Source organism: Heloderma suspectum, chromosome 13 (assembly GCF_057233095.1).
Source record: "Heloderma suspectum isolate Gila_16-S chromosome 13, 16-S_ref, whole genome shotgun sequence".
NCBI classification, from domain to species: domain Eukaryota; kingdom Metazoa; phylum Chordata; class Lepidosauria; order Squamata; family Helodermatidae; genus Heloderma; species Heloderma suspectum.
This window is the reverse complement of record NC_139470.1, coordinates 18358829-18379967: the sequence shown is the minus strand read 5'-3', so window position 1 is coordinate 18379967 and position 21139 is coordinate 18358829. Positions and strand designations below refer to the sequence as shown.

Here is a 21139-nt window from a genome sequence, read left to right as displayed (position 1 = left end):
GGGAAACAGTGACTGTGGTGAACATCTGCTATGCCATTAGGAGAGATTACACACCCTCTTGATTGCTCTCTCTTTTCTTTGTTAGTGTCCTTCTCCTTGAGCCTGTCTCCTGTTTTCCTGCAGATCCGTGAGTTGGCATCAGAGCTGCTCATCCACTACTTCCCACCGGCTTTCCCAGAATCCATCGCTGTGGCTCTGTTTGAGCGGGCGCAGGAAGCCATGAGCAGTCCCAGAGTTCAAGAAGTTGAAACAGGAGCAGTGCTGATGAAAACCATCCTCCAGAAGTAGAATGTTGCTTCATTGCTCTATGAGCCCTTAAAAAAATAACACCTCTTGGAGCCTTTAATAGAATTTAGCCCCGTCTGTATCAGTGGATTCCTTCAGTTTGTCCTGTGTTGCCTTCTTTAACCTGGTGCCCTCCAGATGTGCTGGACTACAAGTCCATCATCCATAACCATCATGGCCCATGCTGGCTGGGGTTGATGTGAGTTGTACTCCAACACATCTGGAGGGCGCCAGGTTGGGAAAGGCTGTCTCTCCATGCTTCCCATACATGTACACTTCTTCTTTGGGGATTGTTAGGGTTGGGGTTTTTTGCTTAAATCCTGAATTTGCAGAGTTACACATATATCCTGCAGCAAAATGTTGCAGTGTGTCAAGCTGCTTTTCAGGAAACTGGCTACCCCATTCCATTCTCCTTCCCTCCCCATTCCCACCCCACAAACAGTCAAGCAACATTCTATGCCCACTGTTTCCCTTAAATCCTCAATTTGCAGAGTTACATGTATGACCTGCAACAAAATGTTGCAGCGTGGCATGCTGGTTTTCAGGAATCCACCTACCCTATCCCATTCTCCTTCCCTCCCCATTCCCACCCCACAAACAGTCAAGCAACATTCTATGCCCACTGTTTCCCTTAAATCCTCAATTTGCAGAGTTACATGTATGACCTGCAACAAAATGTTGCAGCGTGGCATGCTGGTTTTCAGGAATCCACCTACCCTATCCCATTCTCCTTCCGTCCCCATTCCCACCCCACAAACAGTCAAGCAACATTCTATGCCCACTGTTTCCCTTAAATCCTCAATTTGCAGAGTTACATGTATGACCTGCAACAAAATGTTGCAGCGTGGCATGCTGGTTTTCAGGAATCCACCTACCCTATCCCATTCTCCTTCCGTCCCCATTCCCACCCCACAAACAGTCAAGCAACATTCTATGCCCACTGTTTCCCTTAAATCCTCAATTTGCAGAGTTACATGTATGACCTGCAACAAAATGTTGCAGCGTGGCATGCTGGTTTTCAGGAATCCACCTACCCTATCCCATTCTCCTTCCGTCCCCATTCCCACCCCACAAACAGTCAAGCAACATTCTATGCCCACTGTTTCCCTTAAATCCTCAATTTGCAGAGTTACATGTATGACCTGCAACAAAATGTTGCAGCATGGCATGCTGGTTTTCAGGAATCCACCTACCCTATCCCATTCTCCTTCCGTCCCCATTCCCACCCCACAAACAGTCAAGCAACATTCTATGCCCACTGTTTCCCTTAAATCCTCAATTTGCAGAGTTACATGTATGACCTGCAACAAAATGTTGCAGCGTGGCATGCTGGTTTTCAGGAATCCACCTACCCTATCCCATTCTCCTTCCCTCCCCATTCCCACCCCACAAACAGTCAAGCAACATTCTATGCCCACTGTTTCCCTTAAATCCTCAATTTGCAGAGTTACATGTATGACCTGCAACAAAATGTTGCAGCGTGGCATGCTGGTTTTCAGGAATCCACCTACCCTATCCCATTCTCCTTCCCTCCCCATTCCCACCCCACAAACAGTCAAGCAACATTCTATGCCCACTGTTTCCCTTAAATCCTCAATTTGCAGAGTTACATGTATGACCTGCAACAAAATGTTGCAGCGTGGCATGCTGGTTTTCAGGAATCCACCTACCCTATCCCATTCTCCTTCCGTCCCCATTCCCACCCCACAAACAGTCAAGCAACATTCTATGCCCACTGTTTCCCTTAAATCCTCAATTTGCAGAGTTACATGTATGACCTGCAACAAAATGTTGCAGCGTGGCATGCTGGTTTTCAGGAATCCACCTACCCTATCCCATTCTCCTTCCCTCCCCATTCCCACCCCACAAACAGTCAAGCAACATTCTATGCCCACTGTTTCCCTTAAATCCTCAATTTGCAGAGTTACATGTATGACCTGCAACAAAATGTTGCAGCGTGGCATGCTGGTTTTCAGGAATCCACCTACCCTATCCCATTCTCCTTCCGTCCCCATTCCCACCCCACAAACAGTCAAGCAACATTCTATGCCCACTGTTTCCCTTAAATCCTCAATTTGCAGAGTTACATGTATGACCTGCAACAAAATGTTGCAGCGTGGCATGCTGGTTTTCAGGAATCCACCTACCCTATCCCATTCTCCTTCCCTCCCCATTCCCACCCCACAAACAGTCAAGCAACATTCTATGCCCACTGTTTCCCTTAAATCCTCAATTTGCAGAGTTACATGTATGACCTGCAACAAAATGTTGCAGCGTGGCATGCTGGTTTTCAGGAATCCACCTACCCTATCCCATTCTCCTTCCGTCCCCATTCCCACCCCGCAAACAGTCAAGCAATGTTCTGTGCCAGCTGAGCATGCTCAGTCTTCATTAGGGATGTCCAAGAAATCTGCAACAGAACCAAATGAGTTCAGAGTCTGATGAATCCAACGGGCGGATTTCACAGCGGCCCAACTTTTCCTCTGTCAGATGGATTCTGCTGACTTGTGGACCGTTTTCCTAAATTCCCCAATTTTGTGCAAGTTTTGTCATCAAAAAAATGAGCATTTTTAAAAGAAACAGCTGAAATGTGCATTTCCCCATAGGCTAAAATGTCAAAATACGTATTTGGGGGGATCTGGCGCATTTGGGGGGAAATTGCACAAATCCGGGAATTTTCAAAAATCCGATTCCGTCAATGGGTGGACTGCAGAACGAAAGGCGCCTGACAATCCATGGAACAGACAGAATGGATTTTACCCAGTCCGTACATCCATAGTCCTCTTTGGACTGTTTTGCGGAGTTCCTGCCCCCCATACCTTTTGGGGATTCCCCTGCCCCAAAGGATTGTTTAGGAAAGCAAGAGCTTCAAAAACCTTTCCCTAGATTCACTGTACAAAGGGCAAATTAAAATATAATGCACTAGATCTTTCGTTTGTTTTGGATCACAAATACATTTTGGAATATCCTGCCAGGAACCCCTGTTAGCATGCCTTGAAAACATCATGCCAGAAATGCATTTCTGAATGCAGCTTGCCCCAACTTTGGATTTCTTAATGCAGCCTACTCTAATGGCCAGGATGGCTCAGCCAAACCCAGCCCTCTTATGGTCCCAACATGGCTGTCCCTTTCCTGCTGCCACTGATTGTTTGATGTTTCCCCTGCCTTTGGGCAGTTTTTTCCCCACATTCTGAAAGGTTGAAATGCCTTTCCCCTGGCTTAGTTACTTTCCCCTCCAGTTGAAAGAAGTTCAACACCCCTGCTTTTTTTGAAATAGATAAAACAAATGGAAATGGGGGGGACCTAATTAAGTACAAATCTCTTGTAATTATGACAAATAACTATAGGTAGGCCCCCACTCCAGGTGCCAACCTCTCCCCCACACACACATCACTCTGCTACCTAGAACTTTTGGGGTGCTGTGGCTTCATACCCTGGCTCCCACCTCCAGAATATCTTATGGTCATCTGCATTTGTTTTGTTTGGGGGGAAAGGGGTTGCTGATGCTCCTCGTCTCAATACTGCTATAGCTCTCTTTGCTTCCCCAGATCTGACATTTGTATCTTGCAACGGTTATTGCCAGAGGCAAAGGAAGAGCCGGACATGCTGTGTCAGTACTTCTGCTTCCTCGAACATCTCCTCAGAGTGCTGCATGTACATTTTGCCAGGGCTTCCCATGACTTGCTACAGGCAGCCCACACCACACCAATACATGGTCAGTATCTTGGGGTCTTTATGTTTTCCCTTAGGAGCCGGGGGCGGGGGGGAGGAGAGGGATTGGAGATGGTTACAGCTGGTTGGTGATGGAGTTGCTTCTGCAAGCTGGTGCACTCCAGGTTTTTTGGCCTACATCTCTTGACTATTGTCCCTGATGACTGGGGCTGAGGAGTGTTCAACTTGGACCACGGCCGTCCATATGTTTGTTGGGCTCCGTCTCCCATCATCTGTGACCATTGGCTATTCTGGCTGGGGCTGATGGGAGGTGAAGTCCATCCTCATCTGGTGGGCCACAGGTTCCCTTCACCTAAAGGCTTCGGCCTGTAGAAAACAAATAGGGCCCACAACAACGTTTTGCAACGTGCAATGCTCCTGTTCAGCTTGCCAGCTATACCCTTTTCTAGATACTCCTTTCCATTCCTTTCCCCACTGATTCTTTGTTCAGGGTGGCAGCCCGCCAGTCATTCCCTTTTCCAGAGTATTCCATTACCTCCCGCCCCTGTAGCTACTAAGCATGCTCAGTCCTCAATGGACTGTTTTTCAGGAGGGATTCCCCCCTGAGCTGGTGACACCTCCCTCTTGTGCATGGACGGTGCTTTTTTGGCTATGTAAGGAGCCACACTTGGAGAACGAATTTGCTATTAATATATAAGATTTAATTCCCATGATTCTCAGTGGTCCAGACCATCACAAGATGTCATCCAGGAGAGGGAGAGAGAGAGAGACACACACACACACACACAGCTCCAAAAGCACTCACCAGAGCATTGTGTCCCCACAGGCGTTTTTTGCGCTCTGAGGCGATGCCTCCTCGAGGTCCCAGAGGTGGTGGTCTCTATGGTGAAGCCACAGCAGGTGCAACATTGGCAGACCTTCCTTCGCCGCTTGGTGAACGCCACGAGAGATGTCAGCTGCTTGCTCCTGGGGGTGTTGCAGGGCAAGCAACTGTCCATGTCAGACCAACAAGGTGAGACCAGCTTGGGATAGAAGTTAACTCCTATTAACTATCCCCTTGGGATAGAAGTTAACCCTATATTGGTGTGCCTTTATTGTGCGGCCTTCAAACAATGTGCAGCAATCTCTTCTTCCTTGGGCAACTTGCAACTGATCTTCTTTCAGGGCTGCACTTACAGTTCTATGACTGGATCGCCAAGGTTTCTGAAACAAAGATGTAAGCCACCCTTCCCACCAAACTCGTGCTCTTCCAGATGTGTTGGGGGTTCTAGCCGAAGACATCTGGAGGGCACCAGGTTGGGGAAGGATGACGTAAAGGTAGAGGGAGCTTTTAACCCAGGGGTGGGCAACCTACAACTCCCATCAGCCCTAGCCAGCATAGCCAATGATGAAGGCTGATGGGACTTGTGGCCCTCCAGATGTTTTAGCCTACAAGTTGTCTACTTCTGTTTTAAGCCCTTCTCTACTTCCTTTCCTCCTTCCCCCCGCTGCTCTCACATTCAAAACCCCACTTGGCCATGAAGCTCACTGGGTGACTTTGGGCCAGCCACTGTTACCTCTCAGTCTAATCTACCTTACAGGGTTCTTGTGAGGATACAATGAGTGGAATACATAGGGTAATGACACCATGTACTGCACCTTGAACTCGTAGAAGGAAAGGGATATAAAGGTAATAAGTAAATAAAAGACAGATACTATATTCTCCTAGGCTTTTTAATCCCTCCATTTTTAAGAACTGCATTAGTGCTTTTTAGATCTTTACACTGCTGTTGTCCTCTGCTGTTGGCTTGACTTTGGTTTTATTCTTTAGCTGTGTGGGGCAAGGGTTAGGTTTTTGCATTAAGTTCTATGATGTTCTTATATTTTATGGCTTTCGTCCCTTTTTTGTGAAGCGCACAGGAAGCTTTGGTTATTGGGTAGTACAGAAATGTAAGACATAAATAAAAAATGGGAGACCCTTTCCCCCAGTCCCATGGCCATGATCCAATTCAACCGCTTCACCCCACCCCACCATGGCATCATTTATAAAATGTTGTGTAAAGAAGAGGCTCCTGTTTCATAACATGTATAGTCATGGTGCGGAAGATTTTTGCGGAAGAGAGTGGCGAGGAGTTAAGTGTGACTTTTCACAGAGCCATATACAGGGTCTAGTAACATATGTATACTTACTTAGTAGAGTAGTTGGCAACTATTATGGAGTTAGAGTTGGTTCACATAGCTGTACACAAATATAGTGAAAGTCAGTGCTTCTTGCTACTAACACCAAGCAGAAAACACTCAGTGGCCGTCCTGTACATTTCATACTTTCTTTCTGATAAGACTGTGCTTCTCTGCTGTGAGAAGCTGTCTTCCCTGCCAAGAAGTCTCCCCCTCCCCGTTTTCCCCTGTCTTCTCTTGCTGAAGAGAGGGATATGTGTGTATCTTTTGACAGTCTGTAACTAAGGGCTTCTTCGCACAGAGCTTTTATCCTGCTATTGAGATTGCTCACTCACAGAACTTTGTGCTTCCTTTTCATGACGTCGTCCACCTCCAGGGCACATCCAGAGGTATTTCCTGGTTATTCCATCTCAAAAAGATCCAGAAATAATGAACTATGTATTTAAATTGGATTGTTACGCTATTAAAACAGCCACTAGATGGTGATGTTTCATTGGCTACGTAAGGAGTGACACTTGGAGAACCAATTTGCTATTAATATAATTCTCAGTGGTCCAGTCCATCACAAGATAGAAACAAGGGTTCTATGGAACTGTGAAAATTAAAATGTCCCCTCTCAGCAATCACGTGGTCGCTGTCTGGAAGCCCGCTGTAAATGCAGAAGGGCTCCACAACGGGAGGACTGCAGGTTTTTTCTTTAGTGTAAAGGCAGCCTAACTGAGAGAAGCCCTATAAAATCCTGGATGGATTGGCATGCTGCCTGTTCTCATTTGAGAAAGGGAAAACATGCCACCTAGCTAGACAAATTCCTGGAGAAGAAGGCTATCAATGGCTACTAACCCTGATGGCTCTATGCTACCTCCAGTATCAGCAGCTGTATGCCTATGTACACCAGTTGCTGGAGACCATGGGCGGGGGGGGGGGGATGCTGTTGCACTCCTGTCCTGCTTGTGGGTTTCCTGTGGGCAGCTGGTTGGCCACTGTGTGAACAGAATGCTGGACTAGATGGACCCTTCTGTGATCCAGCAGGGCTCTTATGTTCACCTGTGAAAACAGCCCCCGGGGCAATGCCTGATGCTTCAAGGGAACCAGGGCAACTACAACATTGAGCTGAGGGACATTTGTCAGCTTATCTTTGCTTTTATTGACTGCATCCCCTTTCCATCGATAAACCGTATATCACTCTTTCAAACATGTGGACATTGATTGATTGACAGCATTTCTATCCCGCCTTTTTTTCCTCTTGCAAGGAACCCGAAGTGGCTTACATTATTCTCCTCCCCTCCATTTTATGCTCACAACAACCCTGTGAGGTGGGTTGGGCCGAGAGTCTGTGACGGGCCCAAAGTTACCCAGTGAGCTTCCAGGGCCGAGTGGGGACTAGAACCCAGATCTCCCAGCTCCCAGTCCAACACTCTAGCTGCTACACCACACTGGCTCAGTAGGACTTGAGTCATACCGGTACCCTCCAATCTGTTTAGTGTGGCCCCTGAGTGGATCAGGCCCCAGGTTTGAGGCAACATGTTGGTTGGCTGTTATTTCGCAACTTTCCTCGGTTTCTGTCACGGCCCTCTAATCCCTCCTTGGTTTCGTTGCAGCAGCTGCTCCTTCGTTTGCTGACATGGGCAATGCGATTGGCTGCGTCATCCAGCTAGGAAAGAACCTGGGACCCCAAGAGGATGACGATCCAGTCCTTCTCTCGGAGGAGCACAGCCTCATCCTGACCTGCTGCTGGGTCTCAGTGAAAGTGAGCCGATTTCCACCACCAGGGGTTTCTAATCAGTGGTGGATCCAACCGGGGCTTCGCTGTTGATTAAGGCTTTCCCAGTAAAGGCTGGTGGCTCCGATTTCGGTCAGACTGTAGATCTATTCTGGATTTCAGTCAGAACCAGCCAGAATTTTGGCTATTGGGCTAGTATATCAATGTAACAAATAAATAAATAACTCTAAAGGAGCTATCCAAGGTGCTGAGGCCATTTGGGGGCTAGGGTTCAGCACCTTGGATAGCTCCTTTGGAGTTCTGGCTGGTTCTGGCAGACACCCAGAATGGATCCCCCGGCCCCACTGAAATCGGAGCCACCAGCCTCTGCTGGACTTTCCCCTTACCTAACATCTTTATTTTTAACCACTAAGGAAATTGGGCTGCTCTTGGGAGGCCTAGCAGAGAAGATTCTGCCTCTACCGCCCCCTGCGGGCTGCGGGCCTCTCCTGCCGCTCCAGGTTGTCACCGCGGCTGCCGAAGTGTTCCAGGATATCTTGCTGAAATGCCGGCACTGGGTAAGACTGACCTTCAGCTGAAACAGACCAGTAAAAATGGGCTTGAACCTAGGGATATCCACGGGGGAAGAAAAACCCGTTCTGCATCAGGACTCCATTTGTTTTCATCACAGAAAGCCTGCCTCATTTCATCTTTTCTTCGTTCACCTTTGTTTCGTTTTGGTACCCATCTTCAGGAGCTGTGGCCTTCACGTCCTGCTTGTGGGCTTCCCAGGGGCATCTGGTTGGCTATTGGGGGAACAGAATGTTGCACAAAATAGGCCTTTGATCTGATCCAGCTAGGGATGTCGGAGAAATCCGTCTGGGGGGGTGGAGTTCGATGGGTTTTCCTGGGCTCAGCCCCCTGGACTTCGTTTCAGTTCCCACTGCGGCGCTCGACTCAGTCTGCAGTGAGTCAGGCCAGCTCACGGTTTTTCTGGGAATTTTGTGCTTTGGGGAGGGGGAAGGTTCTGCAATTTACACAAATTTCTGAGCACTTTGTGGAAATTATGGCTGAATTTGCACAAATTGTGCAAATTATGGCCAAATTTATGCAAATTATGCAAATTCAACCGTAACTTGCACAAATTGCTCAAACATTTTTTTTGCACAAATTGCTCAGGCTTCTTTCCACCATTTGGTTTGTCCCCTCCCCTGCAGATTTTTATGCTGTTGCTGTCCACATGTCCAGATTCTCAATGTGCCCTAGACTCTGATGATTGTAATCTGACAACCGTCTTTGGAAGAAACCCGACTCTGGTTTTATTCTTTTACCTCTAGGGAGCTGTAGAGGGCTGCAGTATGGGATTCACAAAGTTCTGCACGGCTTTGCTGAGCCATCCCGACCCAGAGCTGCAAGACATCCCGAGAGCAATGCTCGCGCAGGTACCAGTCTGACTGTTGTTGTGTATGTGTGAATATACCATTATGCATTCCCCACTTACCACCAAGGGGCGAGAACCCTGCTCAGATATAGCTTTCTTTGTGGAAGTGATCGCAGGAGACTTATGGCATGTGCATAATATTTGACTTCTTTACAAATATGCAAACAGAGCAGAGATGGAGGCAAGACGCATATGCCAGATTTTCCCCAACCTGGCGCCTTCCAGGGGTGTTGGACTACAACTCCCATTATCCCCAGCCAGCTGGGGATAATGGGAATTGTGACCCAACACATCTGGAGGGCACCAGGTTGGAAAAGGCTGGCATTTATACCAGACAACAGATCTGCTACCCTACTTCAGATCTCCAGGGAGAGGTACATTGCACCCCAAAAGGCGTTGAGCTCACTCTCTGGGTTTCTCTTTCTCTCCTCTACATTCTAAACTGCTCTTTCTTCACGCACATGCATGGCGTATGAAAGCCCCCTCCCCTGGCTGGGGTTGGGGGAGAGAAAGGTGCAATCCCCTTCCAGATTGAGAGTCTTTCCCAGTCAAAGCTCTCAAGAGAGCTCTCCAGCTATTTCCCAAACGTGAGCTTCCATCGCAAACACATCTACCAGCTGTTCTGGCCCATTAACCAGCAACTTTCCTGCAAAAATAATAGCCACATTGGCTGATCCACAGCCATAACCACACCATCTTAAGGCAAGATTGATGCAAAGTTTTAAGAGCAGCGAGGGATGCTGTGGAAGCACACACAAGTACAGCCGCTGCATTTTAATACGAGAAGTACATTTTTATGTCAGGAGCAGAGAAAGCTCTATATTTGGGGCAAATGGGGCAGTGACCCCCTGCCTCTCCCCCACCCCACTTGTGGCAAAGAAATACCACCACTACCAGGTCCATTTGCTCCAATGCACAGCATGCAGCTGCCAATTGCCAATTGCCATGCATCATCTTCTTCTGCCCTCCGACAGTCTCAGTAGAATATTGAGTATCTGCCCAGCCCTCTGCCCCACCAGCCCCAGTGAGCACCAGCCCCCACTGGTCAGGGGTGAGATCTGAACACTAGTAACAAAAAGGCTGCACTGCAAATTTTCAGCATGGTTCTGTTTTGAATGGGGGAAACACCTAGCAGGCAGGAGCTGCCTGAGCTGTCATCATCAGCAACGGACAGACACAAACCAATCCCTGGAGCAATTTGATAACTAGTTTTGCTTCGTTTTCAATACACGACTAAATGTAGATGTATGTACGTGTTATTAGTGCTGCTTTAGCATACTTCTTTCGGGGGGGGGGGAATGAAAGTATGAGGAGCGAGTGAAGACTTGGTTGTAGAACCAAGCATCTGACGCACTGCTATGTCTGTGTGTCAGGCAGTTTGTAAAGATGGGATTGCACAGCAAGCGAAGGAACTTTCCCTGAGCCTAACCAAACGTGAAGTTATGTCCGTGTAAGGATCTTTTAAATTACTTCTCTGCTTCTTGGAATGTAACACGTGGTTGGCGTAAATGGATTTTTCGCACCCTTTTGGTTGCTAGAAGACTAATACTCCAATATTGAAAGGATAAAAGCTCACCGCATGTAACGCAATGGACTGAACACTTAACAGCACTAGCCGCATTTGAAAGAGTGGTATAGAGGTGTAACTTGCAGATGGATATTTGGATATTTGGTCTGCTTTACTGAAGTTTATGTGTAACCTTTTCCCCCTTTTTTGTCTTTCTTGAATATTGTAATATTTGAAACTGAGGATTTTAGAACATGTTGTATTTTTATTTTTATTTCATTCTTTTTTTTTTGGTTTTGTTATGTTTTCAGTTTGTTTTGTTAAAAATCACAATAAAAAATTGGGGGAGGGATTAAAATGTGTGTCTAAGTATTCAATATGCCTGATTAATGTTCTATAAGTCCCAGCCAGTGGGGATGGGGGCTGATCAGAAATGTGGCACACCAGGAGGGGGGCTTTAACCCTTCCTCCCCCCCCCAGAGTTAATAGGGGCTTTGTGGGGTGGTTTTCACTGGAACCGCAGCATGGAGGGGAAGGGTTAAAATCCCCCAGCCCACATGCCACTGTCCCACCCCTCATCTCTTTCCCCCACCCCCCAGTGGCGGCTGCTATTTCAAGAACAAAAGCCAGGCATGCTGAATGCGCACATACATTTAATATCACATCTAGTTTGGTCCTGTGCAGGGCCGGCCCTACCATGAGGTAGAGCGAGGCAGCCGCCTCAGGTGGCAGATGCTGGGAGGTGGCAGCAAGGTGTTGGAGGAGAGAGAGCTGTGGGCCATGCAGCCTGCCCTGTGGCCCCTAAGTCAGCTTGCCACCTCCAGGTGTGGTGGATGATGTTGTCCCGTTGCCAGTGTTGAAGGAAGATTCAGCTGCCAATCCAATCAGATGTTGTACGTGGAAAGGGAGGGGCAAGGGAGGGGCTCCATCTTGTCCTTTGCCTCGGTCAGAAAAATACCTTGGACCAGCCCTGGTCCTTCATACGTTGCATCTGTCTTTGGCCTGTAACCACAACGTCATGTAACTGTTGTCCACTTGGCTATGCTTGGTTCTTTCTCGTTTGCCAGGGCCTGGCTTTATTAAGTAGCCGCCGGAGCAGCTCCATTACTCGCAGGGCAGCGGGTTTCCCGATGCTCTTTCTATGCATTGTGGCTGGTGAAGACCCCGTCAAGCCGCGGCCTCTGCTGGCGAACTGCATTCGGACGTTGCTGTCCTTGGCCACCGAGCCTTTACCCCGAGACTGGGACCAGACGGTGGACTTGCCTCAGGTAAGGACGCAGATCTGCAGAACCAAAAAGTTCCCCTAAGTTTCTTTGCAGCTCCAACATGAGGGAAGTCCCCCTCCCGTTCCCCTCATCCCAAATCCAACTTGCTTCAGAAGGGTGTTAATCGGAAATGTTACAAACAGCCATAAAACGCAGTACAAACACTCATTGTTCTTACCTTCAGAGCATCTACTTGGGCACAGCTGCAAAAAACCAAAGCTGAGGCACTTCTGGGCAGTGTAGGCACCACCGTGTGGCATCATTGGGCACCTGCCAAGGCCTTCACTTCATTGGGGGGGGGTCATTGCCAACCCCTGGAACCCCATGGCCCTACCCCTCTTACACCAGGGGTGTGGAACCTCTTTCAACCCAAGGGCCAAATTCCATGTTGGAGCAGCTCTCAGGTGCTGCGTTCCAGTGGTGGGCGGGGCTCAAAGACAAAAAGGGCAGGGCCAAAGGGTTGGGGCCGAAATATTAAAAATAACAGCATCTTTTGGTTCGAAGCTGTTACTGCCAACTAAGACTCAGGGGAGGCATTTCAACCATTTAAGAGTGGGAGGAAAAACTGCACAAACACTGTGAAACGATGACCGTGATCCGTGGTCAGGAAAAGCAGGGTGAGCCCAGGAGAAGGGGGTAAGAACATCAGAAGAGCTGGCCATTTGGATGAGCCTTGATGGACACCCAAGGTGACTTACTGTCATAAGAACATCAGAAGAGCTGGCCATTTGGATGAGCCTTGATGGACACCCAAGGTGACTTACTGTCATAAGAACATCAGAAGAGCTGGCCATTTGGATGAGCCTTGATGGACACCCAAGGTGACTTACTGTCATAAGAACATCAGAAGAGCTGGCCATTTGGATGAGCCTTGATGGACACCCAAGGTGACTTACTGTCATAAGAACAGAAGAAGAGCCCTGCTGGATCAGGCCAAGGGTCCATCCAGTCCAGCATTCTGTTCACACAGGAGCCAACCAGCTGTCAACCAGGAACCCACAAGCAGGACATGAGCGCAACAGAACCACCCCCCCCCCATGTTCTCCAGCAACTGGTGTACACAGGCTCGCTGCCTCTGGTCCTGGAGGGAGCGTATAGCCATCAGGACTAGTAGCCATTGATAGCCTTCTCCTCCAGGTCCCAGCCTGGCCAGCGCTTGTGCCTTTAGTGATGGGTCCTTGAGGACAAGCAGCCCACAGGTGAACATCAGAAGAGCCCTGCTGGATCAGACCAAGGGTCCATCCAGTCCAGCATTCTGTTCACACAGGAGCCAACCAGCTGTCGACCAGGAACCCACAAGCAGGACATGAGTGCGACAGCACCCTCCTGCCCATGTTCCCCAGCAACTGGTGTATAGATGGGGTGTGGCCATCTGGGGAACCACTGCCCAACCCACTTTCCCTCTGGGAGATGATCCCCATCATGGGATGATCTTTCACACCGGCTCTCCCTGACTCCCCATGCTTGGGACCTATTTGGTCTGAACCCACTAGGCTCTTCTAATGTCCTCATGACGAGGCCCTCCAGAAACCAAAATCCAAGCCTCAGTGACCAAGATGTTATCTCTCTGTTTACCATCTGTAGGTTTCTGCCGTGCACGTGCTGCAAACACTAGTCCGTGGTTCTGGTCTTGGAACAGCCCTACATCAGCACGTTACATCCATGGTGACGTTGTTTCTCAAGGCACTCAGCTCCCCTAGCTGGGCCATGAGAAATGCAGCCATCCAGCTCTTTGGTAAGTACAGACCCTAATCCTTGCCATTACATACTGACCAGTACTTCAGGGCATCCTTTCCCATGACGCAATACCTCAGAAAGGAGTGCAGAAAGGAGGAGAGGTTATAGCTAGCATATGCTTAGCTGCTAGCCCTCTGTTTTTGCAGAGTACATCACTGAAGGAAAGGCGAAACAAGCACATTGCTAATAGCTGGGCACATAGCCTGGTTAATGCAGTGGTTCTTCATGTGGAAGGAATGTATATAGTCCTTGGTGGAGAGGACTACAAGCGTTCCGATTTTTCCAAATTATAATGTGAGGCGTTTAGTGAAGAGAATGCAAAACAAGCACATCGCTAATAGACAGGCATGTAGCCTGGTTATTGCAGTGGTTCTCAGTCTGGAAGGGAAGTATATAGCCGTGGTGGAGAGGACTACCAGTGTAGAGATTTTTCCAAATGATAACGTGAGGTGTTTAGCAAAGAGAAGGCAAAACAAGCACATCACTAATAAACAGACACATAACCCAGTTAATGCTGTGTTTCTTGGTCTGGCCTCTGCCCACCCAGGAGGGCCTTTTCTCAGTCTTAAGGGCTAGAAACCTTAGAGAGAGGGGGGAAGGGGGAGAGAGAAATTAATGTGTGCAGGATTATAGCAGGATCCATGCTCAGTATGGGCTCTGGGTTTGTCCATAAAGTGGATCTTCTCAGACATTTGTAAACACCATGACCTCATAGGGGGTGCCAGAGAGGCCTGAGAGGGGGCAATCCTCCCCCACCCCAATTGGTGGATCCCTGTGGTTACTGAAAAGAACAAAACTTTTCTCACAACAAGTTATAACTGAATCATAAACTGGATATCAAAATAAGGCTGGAATCCTAAGCATGCATCCTTGGAAGTTAACTCCGTCACAATGGACAGGACTTAACTTCAAAGAAAATATGTTTGAGATGGGCGCATTAGAGTGAAGTATACCATTTCTCTTCCTGAAGTCTAATATATGGGACATGGCTCCCCCACGGCCAGGATTGCAACCCAGTATTCCCCCTGCCCCACCCGCTGCCCCAGTGCCACCACTGCACAACCTAAATAAAAACATCTGACTTCGTATCTTCTCCCCCTGCTTGTTTTTTCTCTCCCAGGCGCCTTGACGGTTCGTCTGCTTGGTCAAAAGAGTCAAGATGACAGCCACGGTCACGACGGGGTGAGCCCTGAGGCCATTTTCAGCCGCTACCCTCAGCTGAGAAGCATCCTGCTTGGAGAATTGACCTCGGCGGTGGAAGCGTCTGCGTCCGGAGGGTCCGAGAAAGGGAAGCTTCGCCTCTGCCCCTCCCTCTATGCCATCCTCACCTTTCTGGCAAAACTCTTGCCTAGCACAGACACTCTGAACAGGTAGGGAAGCCTTCAATGGTGGGATAAAAGCACCAAGAACCAAACTACAGTCATATTCAATTGGGTGCTGGTCTCTTTCTCTTTCTCTTTCTTTCTTGAACTTGTATGTATGTATGTATGTATGCATTATTTGTACCCCTCCTTTCTATGAAACAATGGCACTCCAGTTGGTTTTTATTTGATTATTTCTTACATCTTTATTGATTTATTTTCTATACAGCCCAATAGCCAAAGCTATTGTTTACACACACAAACACTTTATTTATTTAGGGCGCAATCCAGTGGCCACTAGTCAGTGGCTAGACGGCCAGAGGAGTGGCTGGTTCCCAGAGAACTGACCTCCACCCCCTCCCGCACCACCTTGTAGGCAGCGTGGATCGGCCCCGCGCTCCACACTTGGAAGAGCAGCGCGGAGCAGGGGAAATGGGGCATTCCTGGGGGCGGGCCAGGGTGGGGAGGTCAGAATTGCCTGTACGACACATCCTACATCTCGTCTGGCCACCTCTCCCCACATTCCGAGGTCCCGCGGCTAGACAGATTTTGGCTGTCTAGCCATGAAAACAGGGTGGCGGGACCGTGGGGGAGATCTGCTCCACACCACTTCTCCTGTCCTGCACTGGATAGGCGGTTGCCTCCAGGATTGGAGGCGACCATCGATCCAGATAGGATCGCTCCCTCCTGTATGTATGTATGTATGTATTTATTTACAGGAACTTTATCCCGCTCTTCAGCCCAAAAAAGCTCCCAGAACAGCTTACACACATTCATAATAAGACAGCCCCTGTCCGCAAGTTTACCATTTAAAAGGCACAACCCAAAAGGAAAAGGGAGGAGGAAAAAGGCAACACTCAGGCGCCAGTTTTTAGTTTCAAAGTTCTTATCGGTGCTCTTTCTGGCAAGAAAGGGCGAAACAAGAGCCCTGCAGCTGTTCTTTCTCTGGCTGATGGATGGGCCCAGGTTGGTCACTCTCTTGCTGTGATGGTCTCCCTGGGAGGCAGGGGGTGCAGCCTCCAGTAGCTCTTGGTACTCTGGCCAGTGGATGAGGCCAGAGTTTGCAGTCCCAGGGAACTGTCAGTTGGAGCTGACAGAACAGCTGTCCAGGGAAAACTTTACAGACACCCCCAGGGGGCGCGGAGGAACCTGGCCTTATCAGAATTCCCAGTTACTTGTACAAGGGTGTTCAGAGATGTATTACAAGCACACCTGCATGTCATCCACAACTTAGATTGAAAGCTACACATCTGGATCGTATGATTCCTGCTCTGTATCATTTACCTTGGCTGCCTGTTAGTTTCCAGGACCCAATTCAAGGGGCCGGTTTTGGCCTTGAAAGACCTAAATGCTTTGGGACCACATTATCTGAACAACTGCCTACACCTGTATGAGAATGCCAAGCATTAAGATCAGCATTGGGGGCCCTAATCTCTGGCCCATGAGCAAGAGCCATTAGACTGGCAGGTACTCGGGTTAGGGCTTTCTCAGTGGTGGCCCCCACGCCTTTGGAACTCCCTCCCCAGGGAGACATGTATGGTCTCATCACTGCTGGATTTAAAAATTGAAAAGAGAAACTGAAGACACATTTATTCCAGTCTGCATTTGGTGCTCACAAATTATTAGCTGCTGCTGCTGTGTGTGTGTGTGTGTGTGTGTGTAATTGTATGATGTATTTCATGTTTTTGTAATATTGTAAGCCACCATGTGAGAGCAGTGCACCCTGAAAGGTTTAAAAACTTTTAAACAAACTTAACAAGGTTGCGCCTTATTCCACAAAAACTCTTGTTCCATGTCTATTGGACATGACAACATCTTTTTTAACAAGGGTTTATCTACGTTGGCTAATTGATGGAGCTGTAACACAGCTAATGCTTCTTTTACCAGTATGTTTTGGCAATGCACAATAGTTGCTTGTTTTGGGGAGGAGGTTACTATATGGTTACTATATGGATATGGAGGAGGTTACTATATGGATAAACCTTGTATTGGAACACTCTTTCATATTTACTGATGTACCTGCTTCCTGGAAGTTAATGCACGGTCAGCGCAAACTGATTTTCCATGCTGTTTTGACAGCTCCAAGACTGATATTACAACATCGGAAGGATAAATGCTCACCTCCTATAATAATGAAATGAAATGGGGACCTATCAGCACTTTCAATATTTGAACGGGTGCTATATAGATGCCGCTTGTGAATGGATACTTCGATATCTGGTCTTCTTTTGTTGAAGTTTATGTATAATTAGAAAGCTGTATTTTTTTACACACACACACACACACACACTTCATATGCAAGCATTGAAAATTATATATTTAAATCTATGTAGCTACAATTTTTGTCTTTTCCTCTTTTTTGTTCTGTTTTGTTTTGTTGAAATTTTACCCCAAAAAACTACATAACAACAACAACAACACTAGTAAGGGCTGTCATTTAGTGGCATCGCACATCCCTGTAACAAGAGATATGGTTACCTGTCTCCGCTCTGGAGCACCTGTTTTGCATGAGGAAGGTCTCAGGTTCAATCAATTTCCAATTGAAAAAGAATCAGGGGCCCAGTGATGTGAAGGCTCCCAGCCGGGGACCCAGGAGAAATGCTGCTGGTCAAAGCAGACAATACCAAGCTGGATTGACAAATAGTCTGTGCTGGCATAAGGCAGCTTCCAATCTTCGTAAGGTTTGCTGCGAGAAAAAACAACATTGCGCACACGGGAAAATGTGGTGCCACCCAGAGATCCTTCGGAACTCAAATCTGACCATTGCCACTCTCGTCCTTGCTTCTTCTGCAGCAATTCCATCTGCTTCCTGGAGCCCCTGATCCGCCTGTCAGGAAACCCCATTTACGCTGTGCGAGTGATGGCAGCCAGGGCCCTGGTGCCCCTTGTTCCAGCGACGGAATACGGGAAAGTCCTCTTACGACTGGCTGGGGGCTTACCACAGCCTGATGATACACTGTCCCATAATGCACTGCATGGATGTCTGCTGCAAATCCAGGCCCTGTTGGCTCGAGCACTGAATGTGAACTGGTAAGTGGCTTTCTAACCACGCAATCGGGCGCGTGTCTCCTCTCAAGTAAGTTACCTCAAGTTCGGTGGGGCTTACTCCCAGGTAGGGGTGCACAGCAGGGGTGGGAGACCTTTTTTTCCTAATAAGGGCAACATTCCTTTGAGACAAAGATCATATTGGTGGTGATGAGGGGACCCCGACTGCCGTCCTTATAGCTCATGACATGAGGCTACGTAGCTCCATGCTTCTAGCTCCAGGGACCTCCTGACAGTTCAGGCGTCACATAGAAGGAATTTGGCCCACAGCTTGCACAAAAGGTGAGTTGGAACAGACATGCTAAGGATACTTGACCACGCCATCAATTCGTTTGTGCTGTGCTAACGTGGCAGCATTGTTATTCTTCCCAAGGGCCAGCTGAGTTAGGCTGCTGCAGCAAAAACAGCTAAAAGGGTCTCATGCAGAGCCGTTGAACCTCTTTCAGCACAATGATCGAATTTAAGCTTGGAGAAGCTGATTCGTGGGAGATTCAGGACAGAGAAAAGGAAGGACGTCTTCACACAGCGCAGAGTCAAACAATGGAATTCACTACCACAGGATGTAGCGATGGCCACCATTTTGGATGGCTTGAAAAGAGGGCTGGACAAATTCCTGGAGGAAAAAGGCTATCAATGGCTACTAGTCCTGATGGCTGTCTAGTACCAGAGGCAGTGAGCCTATGTACACCAGCTGCTGGGGAACATGGGCGGGAGGGTGCTGTTGCGCTCATGCCAGGCCTGTGAGTTCCTGGTCGACCGCTGGTCGACCACTGTGTGAACAGAATGCTGGACTAGGTGGACCCTTGGTCTGATCCAGCAAGCCTCTTCTTAAGTTCTTGCGTTCTTAAGTTCTCAGGGGCTGCATTCCAGTGGTGAGTGGAGCCAGAGGCAAAGAGGGTGGGGCCAAACTATCAAAAATACCAGCATATCATAGCTTAAAGCTCTTACTGACAGTTATGTAGCCTTAGGGGAAGCATTTCAACCTTTTAGAAAGCAGGAGGGGAAAACATGCAAAAGCTGGGAAGCTGCCAAAAGACTGGTGGTTGGGGGGAGGGGTGGGGCAAAAAAGAGGGCAGGGCCTTTTGGGGAACCCTGGCAGGCCAGATTTGCGTTCTGCCCCTCTGGTCTAGTGGCACCTTAAGACTGACAAATTGATTATGACAGAAGCTTTCACAGATCAGAGCCCATTCGATTAGACACATGGAATGTTGTCCAGAGTTGGCAGATATGTATCCATGGGTGTTGGGAGAAAGGGGAAAAATCATAGAATCATAGAATAGTAGGGTTGGAATTGGCCTTCAAGACCATCGAGTCAAAGCTCGTGCTCAATCCAGGAATCCAGTCAAAGCATCCCCGACAGATGGCTGTCCAGCCTCATCTTGAATGCCTCCAGTATGGGAGAGCCCGCCACCTCCCTAGGTCATGGGTTCCACTGTCGTACTGCTCTAACAGTCAGGAAGTTTTTCCTGATGTTCAGCCGGAATCTGGCTTCTTGTCACTTGAGCCCATGATTCTGTGTCCTGCAGTCTGGGATGATCGAGAAGAGACCCTGGCCTTCCTCTCTGTGACAACCTTTCAAGTCCTTGAAGAGCGCTATCCTATCTGCCCTCAGTCTTCTCTTCTTGAGGCTAAACATGCCCAGTTCTTTCAGTCTCCCTTCATAGGGCTTTGTTTCCAGTCCCCTGATCATCTTCGTTGCCCTCCTCTGAACCCTCTCCAGCTTGTTTGCATCCTTCTTAAAGTGCGGTGCCCAGAACTGGACACAGTACTCCAGCTGAGGCCTAACCAGTGCTGAGTAGAGGGGAAATAGTGGCTTCTTTTTTCCTTCCAGTCTGTCTCCTGACATACTGGTCTCCATCGCCTGCCGGATGGAAGACCTCCTCTGGTTGATCTCCGCCGCACAGCGATGCCCTTTGATCCGCACGGCCTACCTCCAAGTTGTCTCCCTTCTGGTGGGAAGCTGTTCCCCGGGTTTTGTGCAGCGGGTTCAGGAGGCTGTGAGCAGTGAACTGGCCAACGCTAAGCCCATCGAGAAACCTGGCTTATCTCACATTCAGGTATCTATGTTTACCCAGGCTGTGGTCATTCTAAGGCCAATAGCATTGAGGGATAGACAGAACAGCCACACGCAAGTCACTGGTCCAGATGAAGATGCACGGTAAAAAAAGGGGGGGTGAGGGCAGCCTTCCCCAACATGGGGGCCTCCAGATGCCATGGACTACAACACCCATCAGCCTCAGCCAACTTGGCCAGTGGTCAGGGGTGATAGGAGTTGTACTCCCAAACATCTGGAGAGCACAAAATTGGGAAGGCTGGGCTAGGGGATGTAAGGAATAGGAATGAAGCCTTCTAGACTTTTAGCTTTCCAGGCTTTTAGCTTTGCTGTTTTAAATCTGTATTTTAAATCGCTGCATTGCTGCTAGTTTTTATTCAGGTTTTATTCTGGTTGTATTGTTATACTGTGGTTTTAATATTTTATATATTTTATATTGTTTTATTGTGTGCTCTTTGGTTTTAATTTTTGTGAACCGCCCAGAGAGCTTTGGCTATGGGGCGGTATAGAAATGAAATGAATAAATAAAAATGAAGTGAGGTCTTGAAGCCCCCATGGTATGTTTCATCATGCCCATAAGGGCACCCATGAGCCTATGGACACCGCCCTTGGTGTTCACCAGCCTCCCTGCCCCTCCTGATTTTTATTTCATTTATATACACATATACATATACACGTGTGCGTCTCTATATATCTATATAGATATATACACTCGCCATCTGGGTATTCAGAAGGTACCAACTGTATCATGTTTTCACTGCCAATTAAAGACCCATTTCTTTACCCAGGGAGCAAATGTTGTTTTAATTGATTGTAATGGTTTTTTATTAATGTTTTATAGTGATGTTTTAGCAGTTTTCTGTATTTTAATTATATTTCAATGTATACTATAATTATCTTGTGATCCACTTAGAGAT

At 48.1% G+C, this 21139-nt stretch overlaps 1 protein-coding gene across 4 annotated transcripts in view; it reads left to right on the top strand.

Annotated features, from left to right (window-relative positions):
• The window catches only part of LOC146336118 (tRNA (32-2'-O)-methyltransferase regulator THADA-like), a 55544-nt gene that overhangs the window by 23578 nt on the left and 10827 nt on the right, over positions 1-21139 (top strand). For 3 of the 4 annotated variants that reach the window (XM_084819556.1, XM_084819555.1, XM_084819553.1), the window contains exons 15-25: positions 124-284; positions 3834-4000; positions 4784-4969; positions 7713-7861; positions 8248-8391; positions 9151-9255; positions 11829-12029; positions 13611-13761; positions 14884-15133; positions 17918-18154; positions 20001-20226. In XM_084819556.1, coding sequence (XP_084675682.1) covers positions 124-284; positions 3834-4000; positions 4784-4969; positions 7713-7861; positions 8248-8391; positions 9151-9255; positions 11829-12029; positions 13611-13761; positions 14884-15133; positions 17918-18154; positions 20001-20226 — 1977 coding nt within the window. The remainder of the gene's footprint in view (positions 1-123; positions 285-3833; positions 4001-4783; positions 4970-7712; positions 7862-8247; positions 8392-9150; positions 9256-11828; positions 12030-13610; positions 13762-14883; positions 15134-17917; positions 18155-20000; positions 20227-21139) is intronic. The other variant, XM_084819554.1, reaches the window with a different exon arrangement.